This window comes from Rhinolophus hipposideros, assembly GCF_964194185.1.
Source record: "Rhinolophus hipposideros genome assembly, chromosome: 14".
Lineage (NCBI taxonomy): Eukaryota > Metazoa > Chordata > Mammalia > Chiroptera > Rhinolophidae > Rhinolophus > Rhinolophus hipposideros.
Genome location: NC_138060.1, coordinates 53506616 through 53532722, shown reverse-complemented (window position 1 = coordinate 53532722; position 26107 = coordinate 53506616). Strand labels below are relative to the sequence as shown.

General features: G+C 40.0%; 1 protein-coding gene across 11 annotated transcripts in view; it reads right to left on the bottom strand.

Moving 5' to 3' along the window:
* Positions 1-26107, bottom strand: part of GOLGA4 (golgin A4) — a 140777-nt gene that overhangs the window by 81743 nt on the left and 32927 nt on the right. For 6 of the 11 annotated variants that reach the window (XR_013994903.1, XR_013994904.1, XM_081072998.1 and 3 more), the window contains exons 1-2: positions 16904-17290; positions 8559-8648 (exon numbers count right to left, since the gene is read on the bottom strand). Coding sequence is in view for 6 of the 11 variants with exons in the window: in XM_081072998.1 (XP_080929124.1) it covers positions 8559-8648; positions 16904-16975 (162 nt within the window). In the remaining 5 variants the exon portion in view is untranslated. Of the gene's footprint in view, positions 1-8558; positions 8649-16903; positions 17304-26107 lie in introns of those variants that run through there. The other 5 variants (XM_081073002.1, XM_081072996.1, XM_081072997.1 and 2 more) reach the window with 2 other exon arrangements.

The following is a 26107-nucleotide window of genomic DNA, read 5'->3' as shown; positions in this document are numbered from 1 at the left end:
ACATACCAAAATACTAACAATCATGAATTAGCTGTATAAGAGACTATAATTAAAATGAACTTTTTTTGATGGTGGAGGTTACACAAATATACACTTGATAAACTTCACAGATCTACACACACAAACACACACACACACACACACACACACACACACAGGATGAGTACATGTAAAATTGGTGAAACCTAAATAATCTCTATGAATGTCACACAGTTCACCAATGTCCATTTCCTTGTTTTGATAGTGCACTATATTTTATAAGATATTACCTTTGGGAGAAATTGGGTAAAGGGTATATAGGGCCTCCCTAGAAAAAAAAAACTTTTGCAACTTCCTGTTAATCTATGATTATATTAAAATAAAAACTTAAAAAACAATGAATCTTTTGAAACATTAACTTAGTAGTGTATGTTATTACATTATATGACATATAATAAAAAACTCATATCAAAAATAAATATCTGCAAAAGCTTAAGAACTTACCCTTTTTATCTCAGTACTACCATGTTTCCCTGAAAATAAGACCTAGCCAGATAATCAGCTCTAACACACCTTTTGGAGCAAAAATTAATATAAAATCCAGTCTTATTTTACTATAATGCCTGGTCTTATATAAGACCAGGTCTTATTTTACTATAAGACCGGGTATAACATAATATAATACCGGGTCTTAATTTTTGCCCCAAAAGACACATTAGAGCTGATTGTCCAGCTAGGTCTTATTTTCAGGGAAACACTGTATATAGAGTTATGGATACACTAACTCTTCATCTGGTCCTACATTAGAGACTATCTTATAGATAGGACAAACATTTTTTTAAGTCTTTTTGCTATGTTAATGACTGGTACGCCTTGAATAGGATTCAAGAATTGACTTGATGCTAAATCCTAAAATGCAGTATTAGTAGTGTACTAAAATGTACTAGCTACCTATTTGGCTCTAAGGAGTCATCCTATCCAACTTTCTACTCTTGTGGAAAATCTACTCTCCTGGGAACTCAAATCATGCTTTGAATGAATGTTATTTTAAGGTAAAGGCTACACAAATTCACTCTTCTTAGGCTTCCAAAGTTAAGTTTTGAAATGAAGTCAATCTTGCTCACATAAGGAAACAATTTAAAATTGCACATTTAATTAAGAGTATATTTGACATTTTAAGAGAAAAACATTACAGATAAACATGTTGATCAAACATTTCAAAAGAAGATGCTGCCAAACAATTTACACTCCCGCCCCATGAAAAAGCAAAAGTCCAAGAAAAAGCAAAGTACATCAAAATTAGTTTCCACTGACAGCTACCTCAAAGCCTGAGTTTTCTCACCACTGTCCTTGTCAATTGCTTCTTATGTCTGTGACAATCTCACCAACATCAATTCTCAACTACTCTCAGTAACATTCTGTGTGAACTCAAACTGTTCAAATTTTAATCCAAATCTGCTAACAATTCAATTCACCTCTTCTGTGTTGAACTAATGCTGATTGAAATTTTATGTGTCTAAACATTCATGAAGCTACCTAAAAACTCCTATCAGATGGGTGTTGAAAGCTTTCAATCTATCCTCCATGTCTCTTACTCTTAGAAAAAATATGTATTTTTTTCTTAACCTCTATTGTTCTGTGTTTTGAGTGGGGATTACTCAGTATTCTTTTAGAATCCCCTAATTTTCCCTTAAACTGGGACCAGTCTGAATTTTATTTTGATTTACATTTTTGTGTAATTTTTCTTCATCTCTATCCTTTCTATTTGGTTCTTTTCAACATCTACCTAGTCTAGTTTTGTTTTGGCCTGTTTTTCCCCCCATAATTTTCTGTTCTTCTTAAGAAAATTATTACTTTATTTATCTTAATAAAAGATACTTGTTTTAAAGTCATTTCCAGACTGCTCTATTATTTTAATTTCACCTGCAGTACATTTATATCCCAATTCCTGTTTTTATTGCCTGCCTTCTTAGCCTTTGTGCTAGAATGTCCATTTATAGGCTCATTTTGAAAAGGTATTTTCTTTCTCCTTCCCTCTGTGCTCACCCTACCCAGTCAATCTAATTCCCTGGGCCCCAGTTTGGGTTTCCTGCCCTACGGCAGCCCAGGGGTTATCAGAGACTCCATCATTAAGCCAATGTGAGGTTTGCTTCAGGTCTGGACCATGAGGCCTCCCTAGGGACAGAAGCTGCTCATAATGGGCCATAGAGAGCTGAGGCAGCAATTAGCAAAAGGTGTTTTCAACCTCCTTTCACCAGTGCAAGGAACCCCACTCTAGACCCTAGCTTGTAGCACTAAATCTACCTCTGGCAGCATAGGACCCACCCAGACCTTCGTAACCAGAGTTCCAAGAGAAAATTAAGTCCTAGTGCCTGCCCTAAGGCATCCACTAGCATCCACTGTATGTAATGAATTAATGTGTCTCCTATTAGGGAAGGGACTCTAAAACATTCAGTACCGTAGGAAGTGTATAAAAGTCTCTCTACCTTGAAAAGAGGATGTTCTCTTTCTATCTTCCCAGGCAATATCATACATAGCTGTTAGAGGCAACACTTACTATTTTGAGTCAATTAAACTTATTCCATTTTTATTTGCAACAAAGTATACCTTAAGAAGTACTTGTGATAATATACCCTGCAGAAGACAACAGAATAAAGTTGTCTACAGCAGCGTAGGTAAGAAAAGGCACAATACAGACTGTGGGTAAACCATTCTGATCAAATTCAACTCAAGACTACTACTTAAGGCCCTTTTTTGTCTATATGGATATTTCTACTACACAGAAAGTCTTTAAACAAACAAACAAAAAGACAGCAAAAAAGGTCAAGGAATCTAACTTTCTCTAGTTAATCACCACTGAAAAAGACCAAGGGTATATAAAGATGGGGAAAAAACATACGCCAGACAAGAAAGTCAGGAAAGTAGCAATACACACACAAGAAATTGTGCGAAGACCTGAGTCTTGAGAAAAATAAGTCATCAAAGAAACAAGTTACCAAAACTGACTCAGAAGTAGAAAATCTCAACAGAGCTACAAAAAATAGAGACTGAATCAGGAATCAAAACACTTCACACGAGGAAAAACCCAGGATCAGATGGCTTTATTGGGAAGTTATATCAGACATTTAAAGATTAATACTAATCTTCACAAACTCTTCCCCAAAAATATAAGAGGAGAAAATACTTCCCAACTCACTTATGAGACCAATATTTTCCTGATACGAAACCAGATATCACAAAAAAAGAGAACTGAAGACCAACATCTCTTATGAACACAGACACAAAAAACACTAACACCAATCCTCAAAAAAAAAAAAAAAGTCCAGTAATGCCGTGTTTCCCTGAAAATAAGACCTAGCCAGACCATCAGCTCCAATGGGTCTATTATATTATATAAGACCCAGACTTATGTTACATTAAAATAAGAGCGGATATTATATTATATATATTATATTACATTATATTATACATGATCTTACTGCGTCTTATATTAATTTTTGCTCCAAAAGACGCATTAGATCTGATGGTCCGGCTAGGTCTTATTTTTCGGGGAAACATGGTATAAGAATATACACCATGAACAGCTTCCTTTAATAACTTCTCAGAGATTTCTCATCTTTAAAACTAGTGAAATGAACACTCACTTTCACAGTGTTCTTGGGAGGAGCAAGTGAATTCAAAAGTATGAAAATGTTCGTAATTTGTGAATCACATACAAAAGATCAGGTCTTGAAGAACATGGACACTAAATTCTGTATTAAGAGTAACATTACAGGGAAAGAAAGAATGAAGCATCAATTGCTTTAGACTGGAATGCTTTCTTTCTTTTTTTTAAGATTTTATTGGGGAAGGGAAACAGGACTTTATTGGGGAACAATGTGTACATCAAGGACTTTTTTCCAAGTCAAATTTTTGTCCTTTCAGTCTTAGTTGTGGAGGGCGCAGCTCAGCTCCAAGTCCAGTAGCCTTTTTCTAGTTGCAGGGGGCGCAGCCCACCATCCCTTGTGGGACTTGAACCGGCAACCTTGTGGTTGAGAGGCTGTGCTCCCACAAACTGAGCCATCCAGGAGCTCAGCGGAAGCTCAGCTCAAGGTGCCACGTTCAATCTTAGTTGCAGGGGCGGAGCCCACCATCCCTTGCGGGACTCGAGGAATTGAACTGGCAACCTTGTGGTTGAGAGCCCACTGGCCTATGTGGGAATCGAACCGGCAGCCTTCGGAGTTAGGAGCACGGAGTTCCAACCACCGGAGCCACCAGGCCAGCCCCTGGAATGCTTTCTTAAACTTCAAGAAAGATGTCACTTTTTCTTTTTTATTATTCTTGATCTGCGATACCTTCCAGAAACAAAATGCTGTCTCTTATCTTGGTGGTTGTCTTTGTATTTCCAAGTCAGTTGCACTGTTCCATGAGATTACCTCCTACCGGGATCCTTGACACTTTTGATAATTCTTAAGCACATGTTAGAAATTTAGTTTTGTTTCTTCTAGGAGTTTTTCTATGTCATTCAAGTTATACAATTTGTTGGTATATATTTGTTCATAGTATGGCCTTTCCATTTTTTTATTTCTGTAAATATAATAGTAATTTCTCTTTCATTTCTGATACTAGTAACAGAGTCTCCTCTCTTTTAACTTTTTCTCTGTCAGTCAAGCTAAAGGTTTGTCAATCTTTTTGAGAAACCAATTTTTGGTTTTACGTCTTTTGTTGAGTGTGCTGAGCAGTCTCAGAATTGGAGTGGCACGTTGATCTTTAATGATCAACTGAGGTTACGCTAGGGTCACCAGGAAAGAGTACTGTGGTCAACTGGACAGATCTGCCTTTTGTGGGATGAGAGAGTGCCCGAGTGCCAGAGATCTGTAGACCTGAGGGTCAGCGCCAATTCAGTCTGCTCTCCTCCGCCTTCGATGTCTACAATCACACAGGTGACTTTTTATATCCTATCCGGAAGTCCGAGGCACCACAACCAAGACAGACTTATTTAGATTTACATATAATATTGACTAACACCAGAAAATAAACATATTCTATATAACAGACTTTACTGTGTCTACGAGAGAGATGGACAAATATTTATATTGAGTTAAACTTTCATATTTTGCTAAAAAACATTATAACACTTAAAGAGTCAGGATCTCATCCCTGACAGACTATCTCCCATCTAATAGGTTTAACACAACGAAAAACTCAGGCAGTGGGAGGACGACTAAAAAGATAATTCTTATGTAATGTCCCTTTAATCAAACACTTAATTATGAAATTAGAAAGTCCTTTATTTACTGCAAAATAAGCTGAACTAAGGTTTACATTGCACTTTGTGGTCAAAAACACCTTTTAGAGTTGTTAGAAAATGCTTAAAAAGCGAAAAGATATAGTGATGATACTACTTTGTCTTTCATTCAGACACCATTTCTTAAGCTAGACTCAGAAGCACAGAATCTTTAGTACTGAAACTTGGAAATTTGGGAAGAAATTTAAAAATAACCTTTAGCTTAGTTAGCCTATTATAAAGAATGCTCAAACCATCCCTTTCAGAAAGGATTATTTTATAAAGATATATTTAATTAAAATGTTTTTAAAAAGGGGATCAAATATATGGTGATGGAAGGAGAACTGACTCTGAGTGGTGAACACACAATGTGATTTATAGATGATGTATTACAGAATTGTACACCTGAAATCTATGTAACTTTACTAACAATTGTCACCCCAATAAACTTTAATTTAAAAAAATGTTTTAAAGCATCCTAGATAAATCTTTTTTAAAAAGCAATAGTAGTAATTAAGTTATTTTCAGGGTTTCAATTGTATGTAAACCAATATACCACTATAATATCAATCAATATACTGAGTATAGGAATGACACCATTAACACTGATTGCAAAAACAGTATTACTCAGTATTGTAGCTTTCATTGAAATTGGTTACATATATAAACTAATTTCAGTAACATTAAACTTGAAATCATAAAGTTAAAGAAGTGCAATATTGCAAATAATGCACAAAAAAATGAGATCTCAAAGAAAGAATGCAACTGTCAGAGAAAGAATGAATACTTTCATACAACTGTCAGATCATTTAAATACATGTACCAAGGACACAGCATATACATATGCCATTAATTTTGAGTGCAAAAACTATACTATGAAGTGTTTAAGGTTATTTTGCTATCAACATCTATTAAATAAAGCTCTAAAATGTTTTTGTTGTAATCTTCATCAAGACAATTTGGAAATATCTTTCAAATTTTTAAATTTGCATATACCCTATGACCCAGCAATCCCATTCCTAGAAATCTATCCTGCAGAATAATAGCATTATAAATGTTAGTGTACAATGTGTAACATTGAGACTTTCTCCAAACTAATCTATAGAGTCAATGTACTCCCAATCAAAATCTCCATAAGTTTGTTTTGTCATCATTTGTGTTTTGTTTTAGGTTTCTTATTGTGAGACTTAAAAATCTGATTCCAAAGTTTACATGGAATTGCTATGGAAAGGAGTAAGAATAACCAAGACATTCAAGAGGAAAAAGGTAGTAGCTTTTGGCCTGAAAGTTTGTGTCCCCCAAAATTGATATGTTGAAGCCCTCACCCTCAATGTGATGGTATAAAGAGGCAGAGTTTTTGGGATGCAGAGTCAGATGGGGTCATGAGGATGGGGTCCTTATGATGGAATTTGTGCCCCTTACAAAAAAAAACAAAAGACACATGAGAGCTGCCCCACCCAATTCCTCCCACTCCTCCACCTCTTTCCTACGTGTGTATGCACTAAGGAAAGGCCATGCTAGGATATAATGAGAAGACAGCTCTCTGCAAGCCAGGAAGAGGACCCTCAACAGACACCAGATATGCTGGCACCTTGATCTTGGATGACCCAGCCTCCAGAGTAAAACGTTTGTTGTTTCAGTCTATGGAATTTTGTTATACGTAGTAGCATAAGCTGACTAAGACAGGGAAGACCTGTTCTACTAAGGGCAGAATGTAATATTAAACTATAGTTATTAAGACAGTGTGGTATCAGATCAAAAACAAAGTAAACAAAAGAACAGAATACACAGCCCAGAAACAAATCCACTCAAACACAGACACTTAATTTCTGAAATATAGTAGCACAGTAAGCAGAGCGAGAAGAATGGGAAAGCTGGAAAACCATAGGGGGAGGGGTGAAATTTGATCCCTACCTTACATCACATTGAAAAACATCATTTCCAAATGGAGTATAGATCTAAATGTGAGGAGCAAAACAGGATAATACAAGAAAATACTCTCAGGATGAGAACAAAAAATTCTTTAATAAGAAACAAAAACTGCTAGCCGTAAAATAAAATATTAATAAGCTGGAGTACATGAAAACTAAAAACTTCTGTTCATCAAAGGACACCAATAAGAGAGTAAAAGACAAGCCACAGAATGGATGAACATACCTGAGGGGCATATATCCAATAAAAACTCCTATCCACACTATATAAAAAAGGACACCCACAAATCAATAAATGACAAACCAATAAAAAAGTGAGCAAGAGACTTAAACAAGCACTTCACAACAGAAGATATCAAATGGCCAATACACAGATGACAAATGCTCCATCTTATTACTCATCGGAGAAATGAAAATTAAAACTACAACAACACAAAAAACACTACATACCCACCAGAATGGCTGAAATTAAAAAGACTAGCAAGGATGTAGAACAACAGCAACTCTGATAACTGATGGGAAGATTAAGTTTTATAACTATTCGGAAAAACAATAGCGTTATCATCTAAAGTATTAAAATTATGTATACCCTTTGATCCAGTGATTCTACTCTTAAGCACATAGCAAAAGAAATGCAGGTACATGTGTCCCAAAAGAAACGTATAATAATGTTAACAGCAGCATAATTTACAATGGCCACACTGGAGATAACCGGTTTAACTGTACAATTTACAAGAGAAAGCATAAATAAATCGTACTATTACTATAAACAAAAGGAAGGAGGCAAACACCAATAAGTCAGGATGATGGTAATCTTTTTGGGGGGCAGAGGGAGACAGCTCTATAGTACTGACCACTGTCCTTTTCTGAATCTGGACAGTGGTTACATGGGGATTCACTTTGTAATAACTCACAGATTTGTGCATTTATGTTTTACCTTCTTTTCTGTGTCTGTGTCAAACTTCACAGACAGATTAAAAAAAAAAGTTAGAAAAATTCTAATCTGAGCTATGGTGCCAGGTGCAAGGCCCATGGAATCAGTAAAGTCACTTCAGTGTTTCCAATCCTAGCTTGAATCTGTGTGATGCTTTTCCCCATATGATGCTACATTGAACAAACTGTTATCAAATTATTCTGAAAAATTCAAATATTAAAGGCGGAGTATATTATCATCTCAAATTAAGATTCTCAAGGAAAACACACTCTACAAAAGCATAACTACTATTTGCCAAAAAAGAATAATTATGTTACTAATAAAATAATATGAGAATTAAATATGACCTGTCAAAATAATTTTCCATTTTGTTATCAACAGTGGCGTTACATTTTAGATTAATAAGCTTCTTGTGAGAGGTTTACTAAAGTAGAAATTCCAAACTTACCTCTCTATTGGGTGTACTTTCATCAAGTTGCTCTGTAAATGAAGACGTCCTGCTCCTGGCGCTTGTCGGCGTTGAACAGTTGGAGGAAGCCTAGATTAAAAAATTATTGAACAAATTGGAAAGTCTATACTGACTAGTACACTATGTGCTGGGTAGTCCCTCTGTCAGCCCAGAACCAAAGAACCCAGGGAAAGAAAAGAAAAAAGCAAACATATGAAAAACAGAAAAGGATAATTAAAACATAATCAACTAGCAGACCCAGGCTACTTACTGGGTCCTTGGCCTGACTCTGCCACTATCTAAAACTATGATCTTAATTAAATTAACTTTTTGAGGGCTTTGTGTCCTCATCTATAAGATTGTGATGATAAAATAGGATAATAGGAGAAACTGAAACTAAATAAGGAGTATTTGAAAACTCTGTACTACCTTTGTAACTTTCCTGTAAATCAAAGTATTCCAAAATAGAAAGTTCATTTAAAAAAATAAGGTTGTTAATTCAATCTTTAAAGTACCTGCCAGCTCTAATACTAAATACCATGAAATGCACATCTTTCTAGTAAACATCTCTCTACTAAAGGGCCTTGCTTTGAGCCTGACTTACACGTCACAACTAGATACTAAGATGCCAGTCCATTTAGTTCTATAAAGGACAGCCTGACTCCTAAAATCCTCAGTACAAAAACCCTCAGAAGAAAGGGCCCAAAGTTTAAACTAGGAATTTGAGGTCTACTTAAGGTGAGCTAAAAACAGTCCTAAAAGTACAAAGCCAAAACTTCAAGATCTTCCCTCACCTATAACAAAATAGGTCTGAACATATCTACACGTAGAAATAAGTCTTGGGCCGGCCTGGTGGCTCAGGCGGTTAGAGCTCCATGCTCCTAACTCCGAAGGTTGCCGGTTCGATTCCCACATGGGCCAGTGGGCTCTCAACCACAAGGTTGCCAGTTCGATTCCCGCAATGGTGGGCTGTGCCCCCTGCAACAAGCAATGGCAACTGGACCTGGAGCTGAGCTGCGCCCTCCACAACTAAGACTGAGAACAATAACTTGAAGCTGAATGGCACCATCCACAACTAAGATTGAAAGGACAACAACTTGACTTTGAAAAATAAAAATAGTCCTGGAAGTACACACTGTTCCCCAATAAAGTCCTGTTCCCTTTCCCCAATAAAATCTTTAAAAAAAAAAAAAAAAAAAAAAGTCTTGATACCTTACCCTTTTGTAGTCTGCAGAGCTCTACATAAATAGAAGACATTTAATAAATATTTGTTAAATAAATGAGTGAATGAATGAACAAATGGAACCCTAATCTGTCAAGTCAGCCCATACTGCTATGGCTAGGCTGGAACAGAGAGAGGTCATAAGGAATAGTGTACACACATACAAACATGCTATACACAACACATAAACACATGCACACATATACAGGTTTAGGTTCCAACAGGCGTAACATTCTAATCAAGACACATGTCCGATAAAAGTGTTGGGACAAATGACCATGCATATGGGGGAGAGAAACCCATCAGATGCTCATTTCATACTTAAGCTATATTAAAGATTTAAATGATCTTTAAAAACAGAAATATACGATCAAATTGTGACATATAGATGATGTATTACAGAACTGTACACTTTAAATCTATGTAAGTTTGTTAACAATTGTCACCCCAATACACTTTAAAAAATAAAAGAAATTTAAAAATAAAAATAAAACAAAATAATTGAAATATAAAAGAAAATATGAGACTATTTCCATAATCTCTGAGTAGGACAGAGATTTTCATGCCAAAAGTAGCAATCAAAAGGAACCGTTTAATTGAAAGGAGGGGGAAAACATCAACAAAATATAACAAAAGTTTAATATCCATTTTTTTTCCAAACAGCTCTTATAAATCCAAAGTTAGAACTCAGAAAACTCACTAACCCAGTCTTCTTTGCATCTAGGGCGGCTGAACTGAGCTCCACCAATGAACACACAGCCACGTGAGACTCTGAGTCATAAATGAGTGACGTGAGAAAATAAATATGCAAAATTAAAGTTCATCAGGTGTCAATCATAGAGACAGAGCTTTATGGAGTCGTGCACAAGCTCTATGCAGTGGAAGATGCAATGTTGGTGCCAAGCTGAGGCAGCTGCAATATTCTTATTAGTGCAGCGCCCCCCTCCACCCCCACCCACCCCTCCCCCAGTGTGGCTGAGCATAGAATCAGCCTAAACTTTCTGGACCCACTAGAAGTTCTGTAAGCTCCCAAATAAATACTCTTTAGTAAATTCCTTTTCTGCTTAACTGGCTAGACTAAGTTCTGTTGCTTTCAATTTCAGCACACACGTATCTCCTAAAAGATGTGATAGATGAAATGAGCTATATGCAGAAGTTAGTTTAAGGAATAAGATATCCTTTCCCAGGATAAAAACAGGAACAGTAAGGTCTTAAAATTTTGAACAAGAAAATGGTTAAACATGAAATAAAGCTGAAGCCTTACCAATGTCTTAATGTCTAGAAAATGTATAGCTAGACGTAAATGTTGCGCTTAGAAAATGGGAAAGCGGCCACTGGACAGTGCCTATCCAGAACTGAGAGTAAATTGCAAATGTTCAGAGCACTTCAGAAATAGTTTTTACTGAAGTTGAGAGAAATTCAATAAACCCTTCCCATACACAGGGGCATAAATTTCAAACCATGCCAGCTTCAAAGGCTGAAGGCTGCCACTATCAGAGGGAGAAGCTCCATTTCTATCTACCGAATTTTGCCATGTATAATGTACACTTTTTTGCCCAGATTTGTGAGGGGAAAATAAGGATGCGCATTATACATGGGTAGTATTAATTCCGTAACTGCTTTTAATTCTTTTATTTATGCTTATGAGTTAAAAACGTAACTCTAGAAATCAATAACAATATCCGTATGCAAAATAATACCTTGGAATACAACAATCGGTTTTGTTGAACTTATGACTAACTTGCAACAATGACGAGTTCTTGGCCTTCTATGATGCGTAAATATGGTAAATTAGGTACCAGTACATAAAATTTCTTGTACCTTGTATCTGTTCTTGTGTTCTGTAATTATTTGTTATATAAAATTTCTTGTACCATAATATGTTAAAAAAATAAATGCTAAAATTCCTTTATAATACAAAAAACACGTACCCAAATGTAAACAAATTAAAATTTGAATTAAAAAATTAAAACAAAAGATTTTTTTCCCTGAAAGTTTAGGCCCAAAACATAGGTGCACATTATACACAGGAGCACATTATACACAGCAAAATATGGTACTTTTAAATGGTTACAAGTAATGTCTCCTGAGGGGGCAAAGAGTTAGGAAAGTAATTAGAAAAGTAGTACTAGGCTAGAGGAAATAGCTCTTGACCAACCCTCTCTGCTGTGATTCCATCATTGCCAAATAATCTTTGGGTTAATAATTCTGCTTTCCAAATGCCCAGACACCAGGAAAACATTTCTCTAGACAGTGACCTTCCAATCACTTGAAAAGTAGACCCTCACTGTGAATTTTAAAAATTGGCACTCTGTCTTTCTACCTTGGCCTCATCAGTATTGAGAGCCTCATCAGCTCTGGATAAACTGGCAAAATCAAATGTTGGGGTTTACATTTTTTTTTTTAAAGATTTTTATTGGGGAAGGGGAACAGGACTTAACTGGGGGAACAGTGTACTTCCAGGACATTTTTCCAAGTCAAGTTGTTGTCCTTTCCATCTTAGTTGTGGAAGGCGCAGCTCAGCTCCAGGTCCAGTTGCCGTTGCTAGTTGCAGGGGGCGCAGCCCACCATCCCTTAAGGGAATCGAACTGGCAACCTTGTGGGTGAGAGGACGCGCTCCAACCGGGAGGCAGCTCAGCTCAGCTCAAGGTGCCGTGTTCAATCTTAGTTGCAGGGGGCGCTGCCCACCATCCCTTGTGGGACTCGAGGAATTGAACTAGCAACCTTGTGGCTGAGAGCCCACTGGCCCATGTGGGAATCGAACCTGCAGCCTTAGGAGTTAGGGGCATGGAGCTCTAACCGCCTGAGCCACCGGGCCAGCCAGGGGTTTACAAATTTGAAGAATAGGTTCTAAAACATACTGTCCCCAAAAAAGTAGTACCACATGGCAAGGCTTGGCCTGGTGACTTGCAGGTCTTCCTCTGGAGTTCCAAGAGTACAAATCACATGAGGGAATGGATGTGACTGCAAAGTATAAAACATGCATAAAAAACTAATTGTACTTGAGAATTTATCCCAAGGTCCTGGATCTTTAATGGGCTATCCTCACTGCACAATATAAAAGGATTTAAGGTTCCTTCAAACCAAACTTGGTCTAATTAATTTTGATAGCCATGAGAAATCTGAAGACATATTTCTAAGCTATTTGTCAAGAAACTTAATGGTTATATCCAGGCTTACAATTAATATTTTTATTGCCAACTGACTGATTATTATGAGACTACAGGCCTCCCCTTCAGTGTAAGAACAAGCATTTTAGTCACTACCGTATGCAGAACTCTAAGATGACCCCGAATAACCTTTGCCTTGTTACTATGATATCACTCCCCTGATTATCTGACCTTACATAGAAAAGGGATTTTGCAGGTGTAATTAAGGTTACAATGAGTTGACTTTGAATTAATCAAAAGGAGATTATCTGGATGGGTCCATCCTGATCACACAGCCCTTCAAATAAGAGTAAGAGTGCAGAGGCACAAAGCAGAGAGATGCCCTCCCGCTATCCTGTAGAAAGCAGACTTCTGACATACAGACTGTGAAATAATAACTGGTTATTAGGTTATAAGGTTATTAGGTTATTAGCAGACTTCTGACATACAGACGGTGAAATAATAACGGGTTATTAGGCACTAAGGTTGTGCCTATTTGTTATGCAACATTGGAAAACTAATAGTCACTTTTAGGAATAACAAGCCTTGAATGCCTTATCTCTACATATCAGGACTTTTCATTGTCCATCAAGACTCACCCTGACCCTCTCCAGAAATGCCTTCCTGTGTGCAGCCTCCATAACCCGTGCCCACTACCATCTTTCTAGGCATCCTTGTCTCTCAACCTCTGCTGCAGAGACTACTCGGACACCTACCTTTCAAGGCAAATGCAACACCCTACTTAGCACCTTCACAGGCTCTGTTAAATAAATAAGTGTTCTGTAATTACAAATGCTTTCAAAACTTTACCTCTGCTGCTCTTCACAACCAACCTGAAAGGTAAGCAGGACAGATAGCATCATCCCTAATTTCCTGATGAGAAAATAAGAAGCTCAGAATGCTAATGTGGCTTGCCCAGGTTGCAAACTGCAAGATCTGGGTTAGCGCACACGTCTTCTGATTCCCTCATCCATTTCCCCAGTATTATTTAGACCACTGTTTCTCAATTTGTTTTCCACTGGAACCTAGACTTAAAAAAATTAAAAAAAAAACACACAAAAAACAAAAAACGTTTCATACAGACACTTCTAAAACAAAAGTTTTATAGAACCTTCACCTTTATGACATAAAATACCGTATTATCTGGCTTATTTTATTCCTCCATTTAAAAAAAAAAAGCTGATCTCAACCCATTTGAACTGCTTTAAGCATAAAAAAAGAAAGTTAGAATATACAAAAGATCTATCTAGAAACTTTAATAAGATTTTTTAAGGCTAAAAAAGGGGGGGGGGGACTAGAAATTTTCTAATATCAAGGCAGAGAAATAGAGATGATTCAAAGATGATTCAAAGAGATGATTCAAAAACTACCAATGAAGAAAGAAAAGGTTTGGAATTAGACTTCTCATCTGCCACAGAGATGGGGAAGAAATACATTCAAAGGTCTGAAGGGAAATTTCCAACCTAGACCAAGAACAAACAAATAAATCCTCTTGAGTGGGTAAAAGGAAACTGCCTTTCACACCCCATTAAATTCTTGAGAGCATGGTACCTTCAACACAAAACAATTTATACTCAAAGTGAAGAAATGATAATATACAAACTCAAAATCCTTTGCTTTAAAAAACAAGCATTTGTGTAATCTGTTGCAAAAAGGATTATCATCAAAAAAGGTTTTTTTGTTGTTGTTTTTTCTAATTCAAGTGTGAAAGAAATCCTTAACTGAAAACAATGATCCAGAACTACTCATCTGCAATGTTCAGTGTTCGGAATAGCTGAGAGTCTGAGATCAGAAGAGAATGGAGTTTCTATCAGTAGTCGATCACTAACAATTTCCTTTTGCCTTCTGGATAAATACAAGTATAACATAGTATCAAAGAGAAATGTTTTAATTCTTTTGTACACAAAGTGATTTTATTCCATCTAGAGTAGTCTCACCAGAGGCATCAACATATCAAAACTGGGAGCTCTAATGTGTTAGTTTGTAACTAGCTTTTTTATCATTGTTCTAAAAACGGTCTTTTTGTTAATGTATGTAAAAGCAATTAATTTTCATGAAGAAAAACTAAACATTACAAATAAAAAGAATACTCATAATATCTCACCAGCACCTTCAAGCATAATCTTCTTAAAATACTTTCACTATGTCTGTATATAAGTATTTATATACATATTGTTTCCACAAAACTGAGATTACATGCTTTTTAATGTTTCTTAACATTAATATCTTAGCATATTAATAATACTTTCCTGTAGGCTCTAACACTAGCAGTGTGATATTCGGCAACTTAGCTTCTTTGAACCTCACACTCCTTCATCTATAAAACATTATCTACCTTGTAGGTTTATGTGACAATTAAATAAAATAATCCATGTAAAAATACTATGCAAAATGCCTGGCACATGGTAGAACCCAATAAATGTTGGCATTTTGACTACCGGATACAGCTTTCTATTGATATCGTTAAACATTTTTAGCCTGCTTTTACCTATTAAAACAACATGAAATGAAAATCCATGTGGCTAAATCTTTGAATACATCCTAAATGTTCTTAGAATAAATTTCTAGAGGTAGAAGACTGGATCAATGATGTTTTATACGTTTCCAAATGTAAGTGCCGCACATTCACTAACATGCCCGGTTCCCCACATTCCTCATCTCTACCTCGCTTTTCAGTTTTTTGTTTCTTAAATAACTGTGTTTTGTAAAGTCAGGAAAGCCTGCGGTAAATGGTACAAAGAGTAAAACATTTACTATTTAAATTTTAGCCACTATGTACATTGCACTTGGGAGAATACACAAGCCTTCACTGTCACGTTCCAATGTATTTCAAGCACTGTTTTACTCTACTCGAGCTTTAAGTTTTAAGAGAATAACTTCAATTTATAGTTCAGAACAAACTCAGTGCAATAGCTGTTGAACAGTTGTTCGTTCGACGTGTCACTGTTGTTTAAATAAAAGTTATATGAGATGTTATGTTAAAAAAAAATGTATTAGAGATGCCTCCAACTTAGTCAAAATTCAGACTTCCTCGTGGAAACTAAAATTGAGAGAGGGAGGTGCTCAATCTGTTGAGATTCAGAAAGCTCGGGAGGAAATTCAGCAGAAGCCCCCGTCTTCCCTGGAGACACCACGTGCCGCCAGCACCACCACACGCGCGCACCCGCGTTTCTTTGCTCCGGGTTTCTTTGCATTAACACTGACACGCCCCCTTTCTCCTGGGAACGGTCATTTCCCGAAGCACCAGCAGCGATCAGCGAAGAACCGCGTAGCCAGAGTCCCGAAGAAGCACGCGCGGGTCGGGGACACGCACGGCGCCAGCCCCGGCGCCAGCCCGGGATCACACGTCCTGCTGAGCGCCCAACTCGTGACGGCCTCCGGGCTGGACGCCGGCCACGCCGCCACCGCCTTCGGCTCCCGACGCTCCTGCCAGCAGCCTCGCCTCAAACGGCTCGACCCACGGCCCTGACCCCCGGACCAGGGTTCGCAATCAGACTTCCGTCGCGCGTGGGGGGTCCTGCGGGATGCTGACCGACCCCTCGGTACTCGGTGTCGGGTCCGGGGCGGGAGACGGCGCTTGAGCCGAGGGGTCGGACACCACGAGGGACCCCCGTTTCCCACCCTGCCCTCACTCCCGGGCTGGGGTCTCGGCTGGGCGGGGAAACCTCCGGTGTGGGTCAAAGGTCACGCCGCGTCGGAGCCCCGCCCACTGGTTCCCAGGCCGGGGTCAGGCGGCCGAGGGGAACGCCGCCGCAGAGGTCAGCCGTCCCCAAGGAGCCCGCCGGCCCCCGCCGTGCGCCGGACCGAGTGGTGGGATGGGGACCCGGGTCGGAGCCCCGCTGAGGTCGTGCCCAGCGCGGGGCACGCGGGAACCCTCAGGGTCGAGGCCCAGGACCACGCAGAACCCCCCTCCTGCGCGCCCCGGAGCCAGCGTCCAGGGCTGTGGGGAACGAGGGAAGAGGCAGCCATAGTACCTGAGGAGAGGCCAGCGCCTGCTGGAGCTGCTGCTGCTCCTCGCTGATCTTTTGCTTCAGTTTCTTGAACATGGCGCGGCGCGGGGTCCTGAGTGTGAGTGAGACCTGAGGGGGGAGTGCCCAGGCAGACCCGGCCGCGGCCGCGACCGCAGCTTCTCTACAGCAGGGACCGCGGGCGCCGGGCCTCGCCGCCTGCTCCCGGGGCTCGCGGGCAGATCGGGACTCTCGTCTGGCAGGTGTCGGCGTCGCCGCCGCCGCGTCTCTTCCTTCTGGGTGGCACTGGGTGGCGGCCCCCCATCCAGCCCCGGCAGCAGCGGCGGCGGCGGCGGCGGCGACAACGGCAGCAGGTGAACCGTGTGCCCAGGGCGCCTGCGCGGCCTACGTGGAGCCGAGGGAGCGCTACGGGGCGCGGGAGGGGACACGCGCCAGGCCCGGCGGCGCATGCGCGCTCGGGACGTCGCGCCCCAACGCTGGAGCGCGAAGCGCCGCGTGCGGATCCGTGTGGCCCAAACCCATCGCGCGCAGCGCTGGGCTCCGAGCCGGGCGTCCCGGCTGCTGCGAGCGCGACGCGGACGCACACCTGGGCTTCCGCTCTGCGAAGTCAGACGGGGAGGGTGCTCTTCTGCGGCTCGGCTGGCGGGCCCACCGCGAAGTGGGAGCGTCGGGCACGGAAGAAGGAGCCGTCAGGGAACCTGCCATGGGCTCTAAAGGACAGCGTACTTTTTATTCGGTGTCCGTGGTGAGGAGTTTGTATCTGCAGTGCCGACGTAGTACTCCTGCTGCTCCCCAGGGAGACCCTCTCCGCTTCCTTGACAGGACGCTCCCGGGTCCGGTGTTTCAGGCCCGTATTGTAAAGACCTCAGTTATTTGGACATCTGCCTTTGTTTTTTAATTTCGTTGAAATCATATATTATCACATACTTTATTCATTCAAAAATCTTTATCACGCTAAGTCCAGTTCCTGGGTGATGTTAAAAGACTTCACGGCCAGCGAGGGGGGGGGGCGCGGGGAGACACAGATTCCTAGAGTCCACATTTGTCCCCAGTACCTGCAATCATCCTAAGAGAGTTTAACGTTTATGTGCCTAATCCATTCAACAGCCTGCACTTTGGTCATCTGTGAACCCCCAAATCTATCTCATCAACCTACGTTACACCAAATGGCTTCACATTGTCTCGGGCATCATCCTCACATTTTAACAAATCGCATTTACTAGCAATTATAGGAGCAAGTTGCTCTCTAAGATTCCATAGCCTGATCCCTAAATGTATTAGAGCCTGAGCAGGGCCTGGTCTGAACCCGGAATTGACAACTGGGATGAGTCCTCTTACCTCATAGTGAACACCTAGAGTTTTCCTTCCTTCCTTCCTTCCTTCCTTCCTTCCTTCCTTCCTTCCTTCCTTCCTTCCTTCCTTCCTTCCTTCCTTCCTTCCTTCCTTCCTTCCTTCCTTCCTTCCTTCCTTCCTTCCTTCCTTCCTTCCTTCCTTCCTTCCTTCCTTCCTTCCCCTCTCTCTCTCTCTCTTTCCTCCCTCCCTCCCTGTCTCTCTCTCTCTCTGTCTCTCCTTAGGAGTCTGTCTCTCTCAAGACTATAAACGTCAATAAGCTTTCAGCTGCTCCCAGACTCCAGATGCCTGACATGCATCGTCACCCCAACATTCACGATACAAATCAAAGGTTGCCAATATTATATTTATGCTTACAAGATCGGACAATTAAGTTTGCAAACTCATCCTAGAAAAAGTGCTATATATCTCATTGCTGAATATCACTACGGTCACCTTCCAAGTACTCCCCTTGGGAAGCTATGCACCAATGCCAGCACCTAGCCCACCATTCAAAGCAATTTGGGAACTCTTTTTCTGGAATAGCCATCAGAGCTGTTGTCGTATTACCCTTGATGTCCTGAATGTCATCAAAATGTCTTCCTTTCCATATTTCATCTTCTGGTAAAGAGAGAAGTCATTGGGGGCCAGATCAGGTGAGTAGGGAGGGTTTTCTGTAGTTTGTTTCCTGGCTAAAAACTCCCTCACAGACAGTGCCATGTGAGCTGGTGCATTGTCGTGATGCAAGAGCCATGAATTGTTGGAGAAAAGTTCAGGTAATTTTTGTCTAACTTTTTCACGCAGCCTTTTCAGCACTTCCAAATAGTAAATTTGGTTAACTGTTTGTCCAGATGGCACAAATTCATAATGAATAATCCCTCTGATATCAAAAAAGATTAGCAACATTGTCGAAACAAGTCCGTGAACTTAAGTGTCAGACTTGCGTATGTATGTATGTATGTATGTATGTATGTATGTATTCGTGTGTATATGTATACATACATGTGGGCCCTATCAAAGCAGTCCATAATAAAAAACAAACAAATAAATAAGAAGAAATTTGAGACATCACTTAGAGAAAGAAAAAGGCCAGAAAGGACTAATTATGTGAAAAAAAGCCTTGCTAGGACACAAAAAAGAGAGGACAGGGGGACAGGGTTGAAACCATCACATTTAACCACAGTTTTGTTGACACAGCTAGCCTCACAGTTACCTTCATTCAGCTTCAGGCCTCTGCAAATTAACATTCATTGTCTGTTCTTAATTAAACCTGTCCTTACTCTAATTCTTCAGCCACTCCTGGATACAAATCACCACCTGCTACAGGCTCTTGCCTTGGCGCACTTATCAGAGTCCTGCATCAACCCAGCCAGAGCACTCTGCTTGCCCCAATATTCCATGTTACTATTTTGAACTCATCTCCTACCAGCTGCTCACAGACTGGCACACCTCACCGCAGAATGGAAGGACTTTTGAAATGGGCTTTCACCCAATCCTCATGACCAGAGGCCTCATGAATTTAGTTTCCCAGAGGAACTAGTGTGTTCCTATTAAACACAAAGAAGCAATATTCATAATTATAGACCAAAGCTGATTATCATTCTTTCACCCCTTACAATGGCAGATGCCATCCTACGTCTATATTTCAGAAAATGTTCAGAATAACGTGATCACTAGGGACTATGCCTCAGAAAACAGTGTTACATAGTAGTATGATGTTCCTTTCCAAGCCTAAGATAAGAAAATACTATGTCAGAAAAGGCTTCTAGCCAAAGAACCAATTGCAGCTGAAATCTTGAACGCTGATTTCCTACTTTTCTGATTATCAGCCCTTTTGCATCACCATACAACACACTTTCTTTGCCCTCATCAGGAATCCCGATCCCTGCCATCCACAGAAGTATGGCACAGCAGTAGAGAGCACGGACTTTGATGTCACCCAGATTAGGGGTCAAATACAAGTCAGATATTTTCTAGCCCTGTCATCTTTGGTACTTAGATAAACCACATAGTACAAAGTCAAATATCTGAAGGAAGCAGAAAGGTTATGAGTTAGCACATATGGTATAAGACAGTGGAGGGAGAGGGACACTAATAAACTAGATAGTACAAACACATCTCCAGGCATTTTTAAGTCATTGAAGCAAAACAGTACTTAAAATTTGTCCCAAAAGCCAGATTGTGAACACTGAGTCTCAACTCTGTGCTTCATTTTTCTCATCTGCAACATTTGAATAATATTCATAGGAATGTTGTGAAGCTGAAATGAGATGATATGCATAGAGTATAGCTCATAAATGATACTTATAAATTATCAGAGTTTCCTTCTCTTCTTACTTGTAACACTTTCCCTCTATATGGTGACAGCTCCAGCCTAGACCTCTCCCCTGAGCTCCAGATTATAGCATCTCCATTAGGCTCTCACATTTGGGAGGACGAGAACCATATCTGTCATGCAATTTAGTCAGTGCCCAGTACAGAGCCTGACACTAAATTTCTACAGAATTACTTAGTCTTAATACATCCAAGTGCCTACTAGACAACTTAATGACCCAGAGGCACTTCAAATACATGTCCAAAACTGAAATCATCCACTGCTAAACCCATCACTTTTGCAAAAAAAAAATACAGTATGGCTATGTAAAGTTGGAAAACAGTTGGAAAAACCTCTCGTGAAAGAAAGGTCTACACAATGTCTAAACTTAGACTATGACTCCCCCAAGAATTTAGCCTACTTTTTCATCCTGGAGTCTTTGCTTTAAGGAATTTTTTTGTTTTTTGTATCTTTGTTTTTAATTTAATTCCAATTGTAGGCAGAAAGTAAGTAAACTGTGGAAAAGTAAGAGGTTTCATTATTATTGCTTTTGCATGTTTGATAAATAGGCACAAAGAAGAGCAAAAAAATGACTGTCCCAGAGTCATATGATCTCAGTTACAGAATTGGAAACTGACCTCAGGCCTTCTTGCCCTTTATCCTGATCTCCAACTGTAATATGTTCAACAGTTCCGGCTCTCCTCTGAGACACACCCTGCTCAATTTTTTTAAAAACAGTTCAATTTAATTTTGAACAGTTTTATAATTGTTTACATGACATGTCCTAGGGATGTTTACACAGCTGATGACTCAACAATTTAATGAGAAGAATCATTTGAAGGAAAAACTTAATACTGGGCTGAGAAAAAAAAAAATTCTTTCAAGAATGAGGCTTCTTGGTAACAAAGAGAAGGTTTGATGAAATGGAGGTGAGGTGTCAAATTCCTTCCTCCTTACTAAGTAACTACTTGATGATCAGACTCCTAAATCAACAAATTCACTCTTGCAAACATTTGGATACTGTTTGTGTTGTGGTTAAAAAAAAAAAAAAGACACTTGCTTCATATTGCCGATGTGTGGGTGGTGTGGAAAGACTAGGTATCATAATGAATAAGCACACAGACATTAAGCTCAACTGGCTGGGTTCAAATTCCAGCTTTGCCATTTATTAATTCTGTGATGGGGGAAAATTACTTCTGTATGTTCTAGTTTCTTCATCTGAAAAATGAAGACATATAATTATATCAATCATAAATTTCCTATGAGGATTAACTGAGTATTTGGATAATAAGTTGGCGTAATAAAAAAAAATGGATTCATCCCTCATGCCTCAAAATAAAATTATTAAAGTACTAGGAAAAAAATAAGAGGATTTACTTTATAATCTTAAGAGTGCTAAAAGCCTTTCTAAGTACAACACAAAACCCAGAAACCATTCCAAAAAAACATAGTTGAATTTATGAACCTGTATGTCTTTTTTTAATTCTGCATGTCAAAATATGCTATAATATAATGAAATATTGTGCAATCCATTGCTCTGTAGGAATGACGAGTGAATCTTATATAATGTTGAGCAAAAGAAGGCAAACTAAAGACTGTATATATACTACATGATTTCATGTAGGCAAAACTAATCTACAATTAGAAGTCAAGGAAAAATATTGTCTTGGGGTGTGGGAAAGGCATAGCAATGGGGAGCGGGGTTCAAAGGGAGATCTGGGGTACCTGTAGGTAGTATTCTGTCTTTGTCATTGGTGGTGATTGCAAAGATATGTTTGGAAATATATCTGTCTCCTAACTGTGGTGGTGGGAACACAGATCTACACATGTGTTAAAACTCACAGAACTCTACATCGGAAGTAAAATTCAATTTTACTATATGTATACTTTAAAATTATAGTTTGCCATAAAAACAAATAGGTACAAAATAGAAAAAAGAAGGAGGCAGCTCTAGGCATAAGGATATGGGAAGATCTCAAGATTTTTTGTTAAGTGAGAAATCAAAGTGCACTACAGTGTATATAACATGCTACCCTTAGGGTGATTAAAAAATATATTCATATATACATATATGTTAGGTTGAATCTCATGATAATACTGATTTTTTAATTTCAAAAATGGGACTTTCATATGATTTAACATATGTATGTATGTATATTTGTAAACATGCAAATATTCCAGAATATGTCTGGAAAGACACATAAGAAACCAGTGACAACGGTTGCTACCAGTGAGGGAAACTAGGCAGCCGGAAGTGTCAGTAGGGGGAGATTTACTTTTATACGTTTTTTTCATCTTTTGAATTTGTCAGGGAGGAGGAGAATTCCCCCCTCTCCACCGTGTTTCATTCTTCTAACTGGACTAATAATAAAATAACAAAATTGACACGAGACTAGCTAATAGGAGAAAAAAAACAATTTAATACATGTGCATGGGAGAATCACAACATGATACTCTCATTGTAAAATGAGGCTCAAAGAAATTATTGAACTGGGCATCTTTTTACACTTTTAAGACAAAACAAATTTGTGAAGAATTTTCAGGACAAAGGGGATAAAAAAGTTTGTACTCGTTAAAAAGGAATGTAAGCAAGGTTTGGATGTTCATTAATGAGGAATTTAAACAAAGTAGTAAATTAGAAAAGGTTGTTTCTACAGACTGTTCAGCTGTAAGTTGTTTAACTCCAGTGATAAGGTGTACATTGTCCAGGTTCAGGAAGGACACCTGTCATGGGAGATTTATTTCCTGCATTCAAGGAAACAAAGGAGTGTCAAGAAGCCCTCTAGCACTGGCTGCTTGTCAAGTTTAACTTTAATTCAAAGTAATCAATAGGCCACTGGGGATATCTTGGGGTCGGGTATCTTAGGCCCCAATAAATTCATACCCCAAGCACGTATTGACTATTCAAAATTTTTTAACGTGTTAAAGAAGTAGGCAATGGAGCATTACCTTCAAAATGTTTAAGGAAAATTGTTTTTCTCCTTGAATTCTTTTTGAGCCAAATAATCAATCTTACATGTGTCTGTAAATGCTTAGGAAAATATTGAAAGAGACACACCAAACTATTAGTTGTGGATTAACTGCCCCTAAACAGCATGATTAATCAAAACGGGGAGTGCAAATTTCACTCTTCACTTTGTATGTTTCTGTATGTTTTAAAATGTGTATGTAACACACTTATCAAACCAAGATGTGGCTGAGCCTCAGAGGAAGGCTTTGCCCCTTCCTGCCTCCATCTTGGAACAGGATACTTCCCTAACTGACTCTGAAGGAAAACAGACTCCCCTATGCAATAGCGAAACATGGATATTATACTCCACAGTCTAGAATTTCTAGAGTCTAGATTTTTTAGGGGGAACAAAGGTCATGACTTACATTGTCTAGTGAACAGTACTTGACTCCAAATTATCTTCTTAAACATACCCTTTCCCTCCAAAGCTCCCTCCTCACTGACCTCTCGGTCATGTCACTGTCATACTGTCCCCATGCAGACATCAGCCTTGCCAGGCTCAGTCTCCTCCACCGGGTCCAGGGCCTGGGGCGTCTCTGTCTCTCCTTTCCTGCAACACAGCCTCCACTGCCCCTCCTCTCCAATCTTGCATTTCCACATCCATCTCTTAATTCTGTGATCGTGGGCAGGACAGGCAATTTGTACGGAGCTGTTGATTTTGCACCCAGTAAACCAAAACTCTTCTGGTTACTAGGCACTGCCTTTGTAGGAGGAAGGGAAAGAATTGTAAACAATAAGTCATTTCCTGTCGTCAATAATTATTTAAAGGATCACACTTGTAACTTAAGAAAATTCGAGCTAAAAAATAAAAGCTTTTTACTGATATTTTCCTAACGATGGAAATTTGTTTTCAACACATAAGCTAAGGATCTTTATCTGAACAAAGGTTTCTGGGCATTAGGTTCCTATAGGAATAGACAATGAAAATTAAAGTCAATGGGGCATTATTTAAAAAATCAGGCTTGAGTTTTCAACCCAGAGCCAAAAAGACAAGTGTTCCATATTCGTGAGGGTCTGGGATGCTCATGGCTGCACCTTTTAGACCCTCAGAAGAGAATAAGCATGTGTGTCCACCTTCTACCAGGAGTAAGTACCCACCAGCTGCCCTCCATGGTTCCCAGGGCAACCAAGAGAGTGTTGAGAGACCCTCTCCTCACACCAGGCAAACCCTAGGGGCCTCCAGTCTCAGCCAAAATTCCACCCACCACACCTCCAAGCTAAGCTCCTTGGTTAGCTTGTGAAAGGTGGAGAGGCATTCCTTTCCAGAAAGTGCTCTCACTTCAGACCACTCCCTGCACACCAGTTCAGCAGCTCCTTGAGAAGCACATCCAGGACTGGCAGTTCCAGATTCAACCTCCAGAGAAACCAGAGAGACACCTTGGCTGATGGACGTCCTTATGTGTGACAGGACATTGACACGTACTCCCTACGCTCCCAGCCTATGCTTCCAGGCATAGTATATTTCTCATCTCCCGCCTTGATCATGAGACAGTTGAAGGGGTGATGGATTCTAACATACATATACTACAAACATCCATGCGATACTCTGAATAAATACATTTTGGTTACTCCAGACTTTGAGTCTTTGGTTTCATGACAGAATCATCTTGCAAAAGTCATACTCAGTGAACTGCCATCTCTAACTGCCAGAAGTGTGTGGTTCTCGAATTCTGTTCCTTCTTCATTTGAAAGCGCATTATTCAGAGAACACTGGCCTGCTACTTGTAGTCTTTGAGAGAAAAAGACAGTCTCTCCTGTATCTTCTCCCATTATGTGTGAGAGAACTGCTGTCCTCCCAGGGCCAAGGGACAGAAGCCAGGGTGAGCTGTCACTCAGCAGTGTGGGATGACTGTGAAAACATTGACATTAGGCAACAGGCCCCAACCACCAACTGTGACAACTCAGCAGCTGCCCCAACCCAGACAGGTTATGGATGCAGCCAAAAGAAGTTGTCCCCAACCTGTTCCCAGACGAAGAGGCTTTGTTGTGGGACAACTTCTCTTCTCCCCACCCCAGGCAACCACACAACCACACCGACATATTTGTGACTTACGACAACCAGAGAGAATGGCTCCTGTGTGGGGAGCTGGATTTCTCTCTGTAACCTGCCCTTTTCTCGATTCATAAAACTTTTCCACACCCCCTGGGATGGAGGACAATGGTTTTCAAAGGAAAATGCTGTTAGAGTGATGGCGGCACATTGACACCCTGCACTGCCATTGCCTCCCATCTCTGTTACTGTCCCCGATGTGCCTGGACTTCAAGGTAGTCTACCAAGTCAAGCAGAACTGTTCTATTTCTCAAATGTCCCCCTTTCCTCATGCCACCCCCATTTTCTGATACACCCTCCATGTATCAGTCAGGGTCCACTCAGGAAAGCATAACCCATACCAGGTATGGGGAACTAGTTATATAGGTATTGGAAAATCAAGAGGTCAAACAAGGGACAGTGAGGCAACCTGGAGATTAGTTCCGGAAAGAGGAGGGAGCAGCTATAGTCCCTAGGGCTGGAGGCACAAGGGCTGGAGGCCCTGTTAATAGAATCCTAAAGCTGACC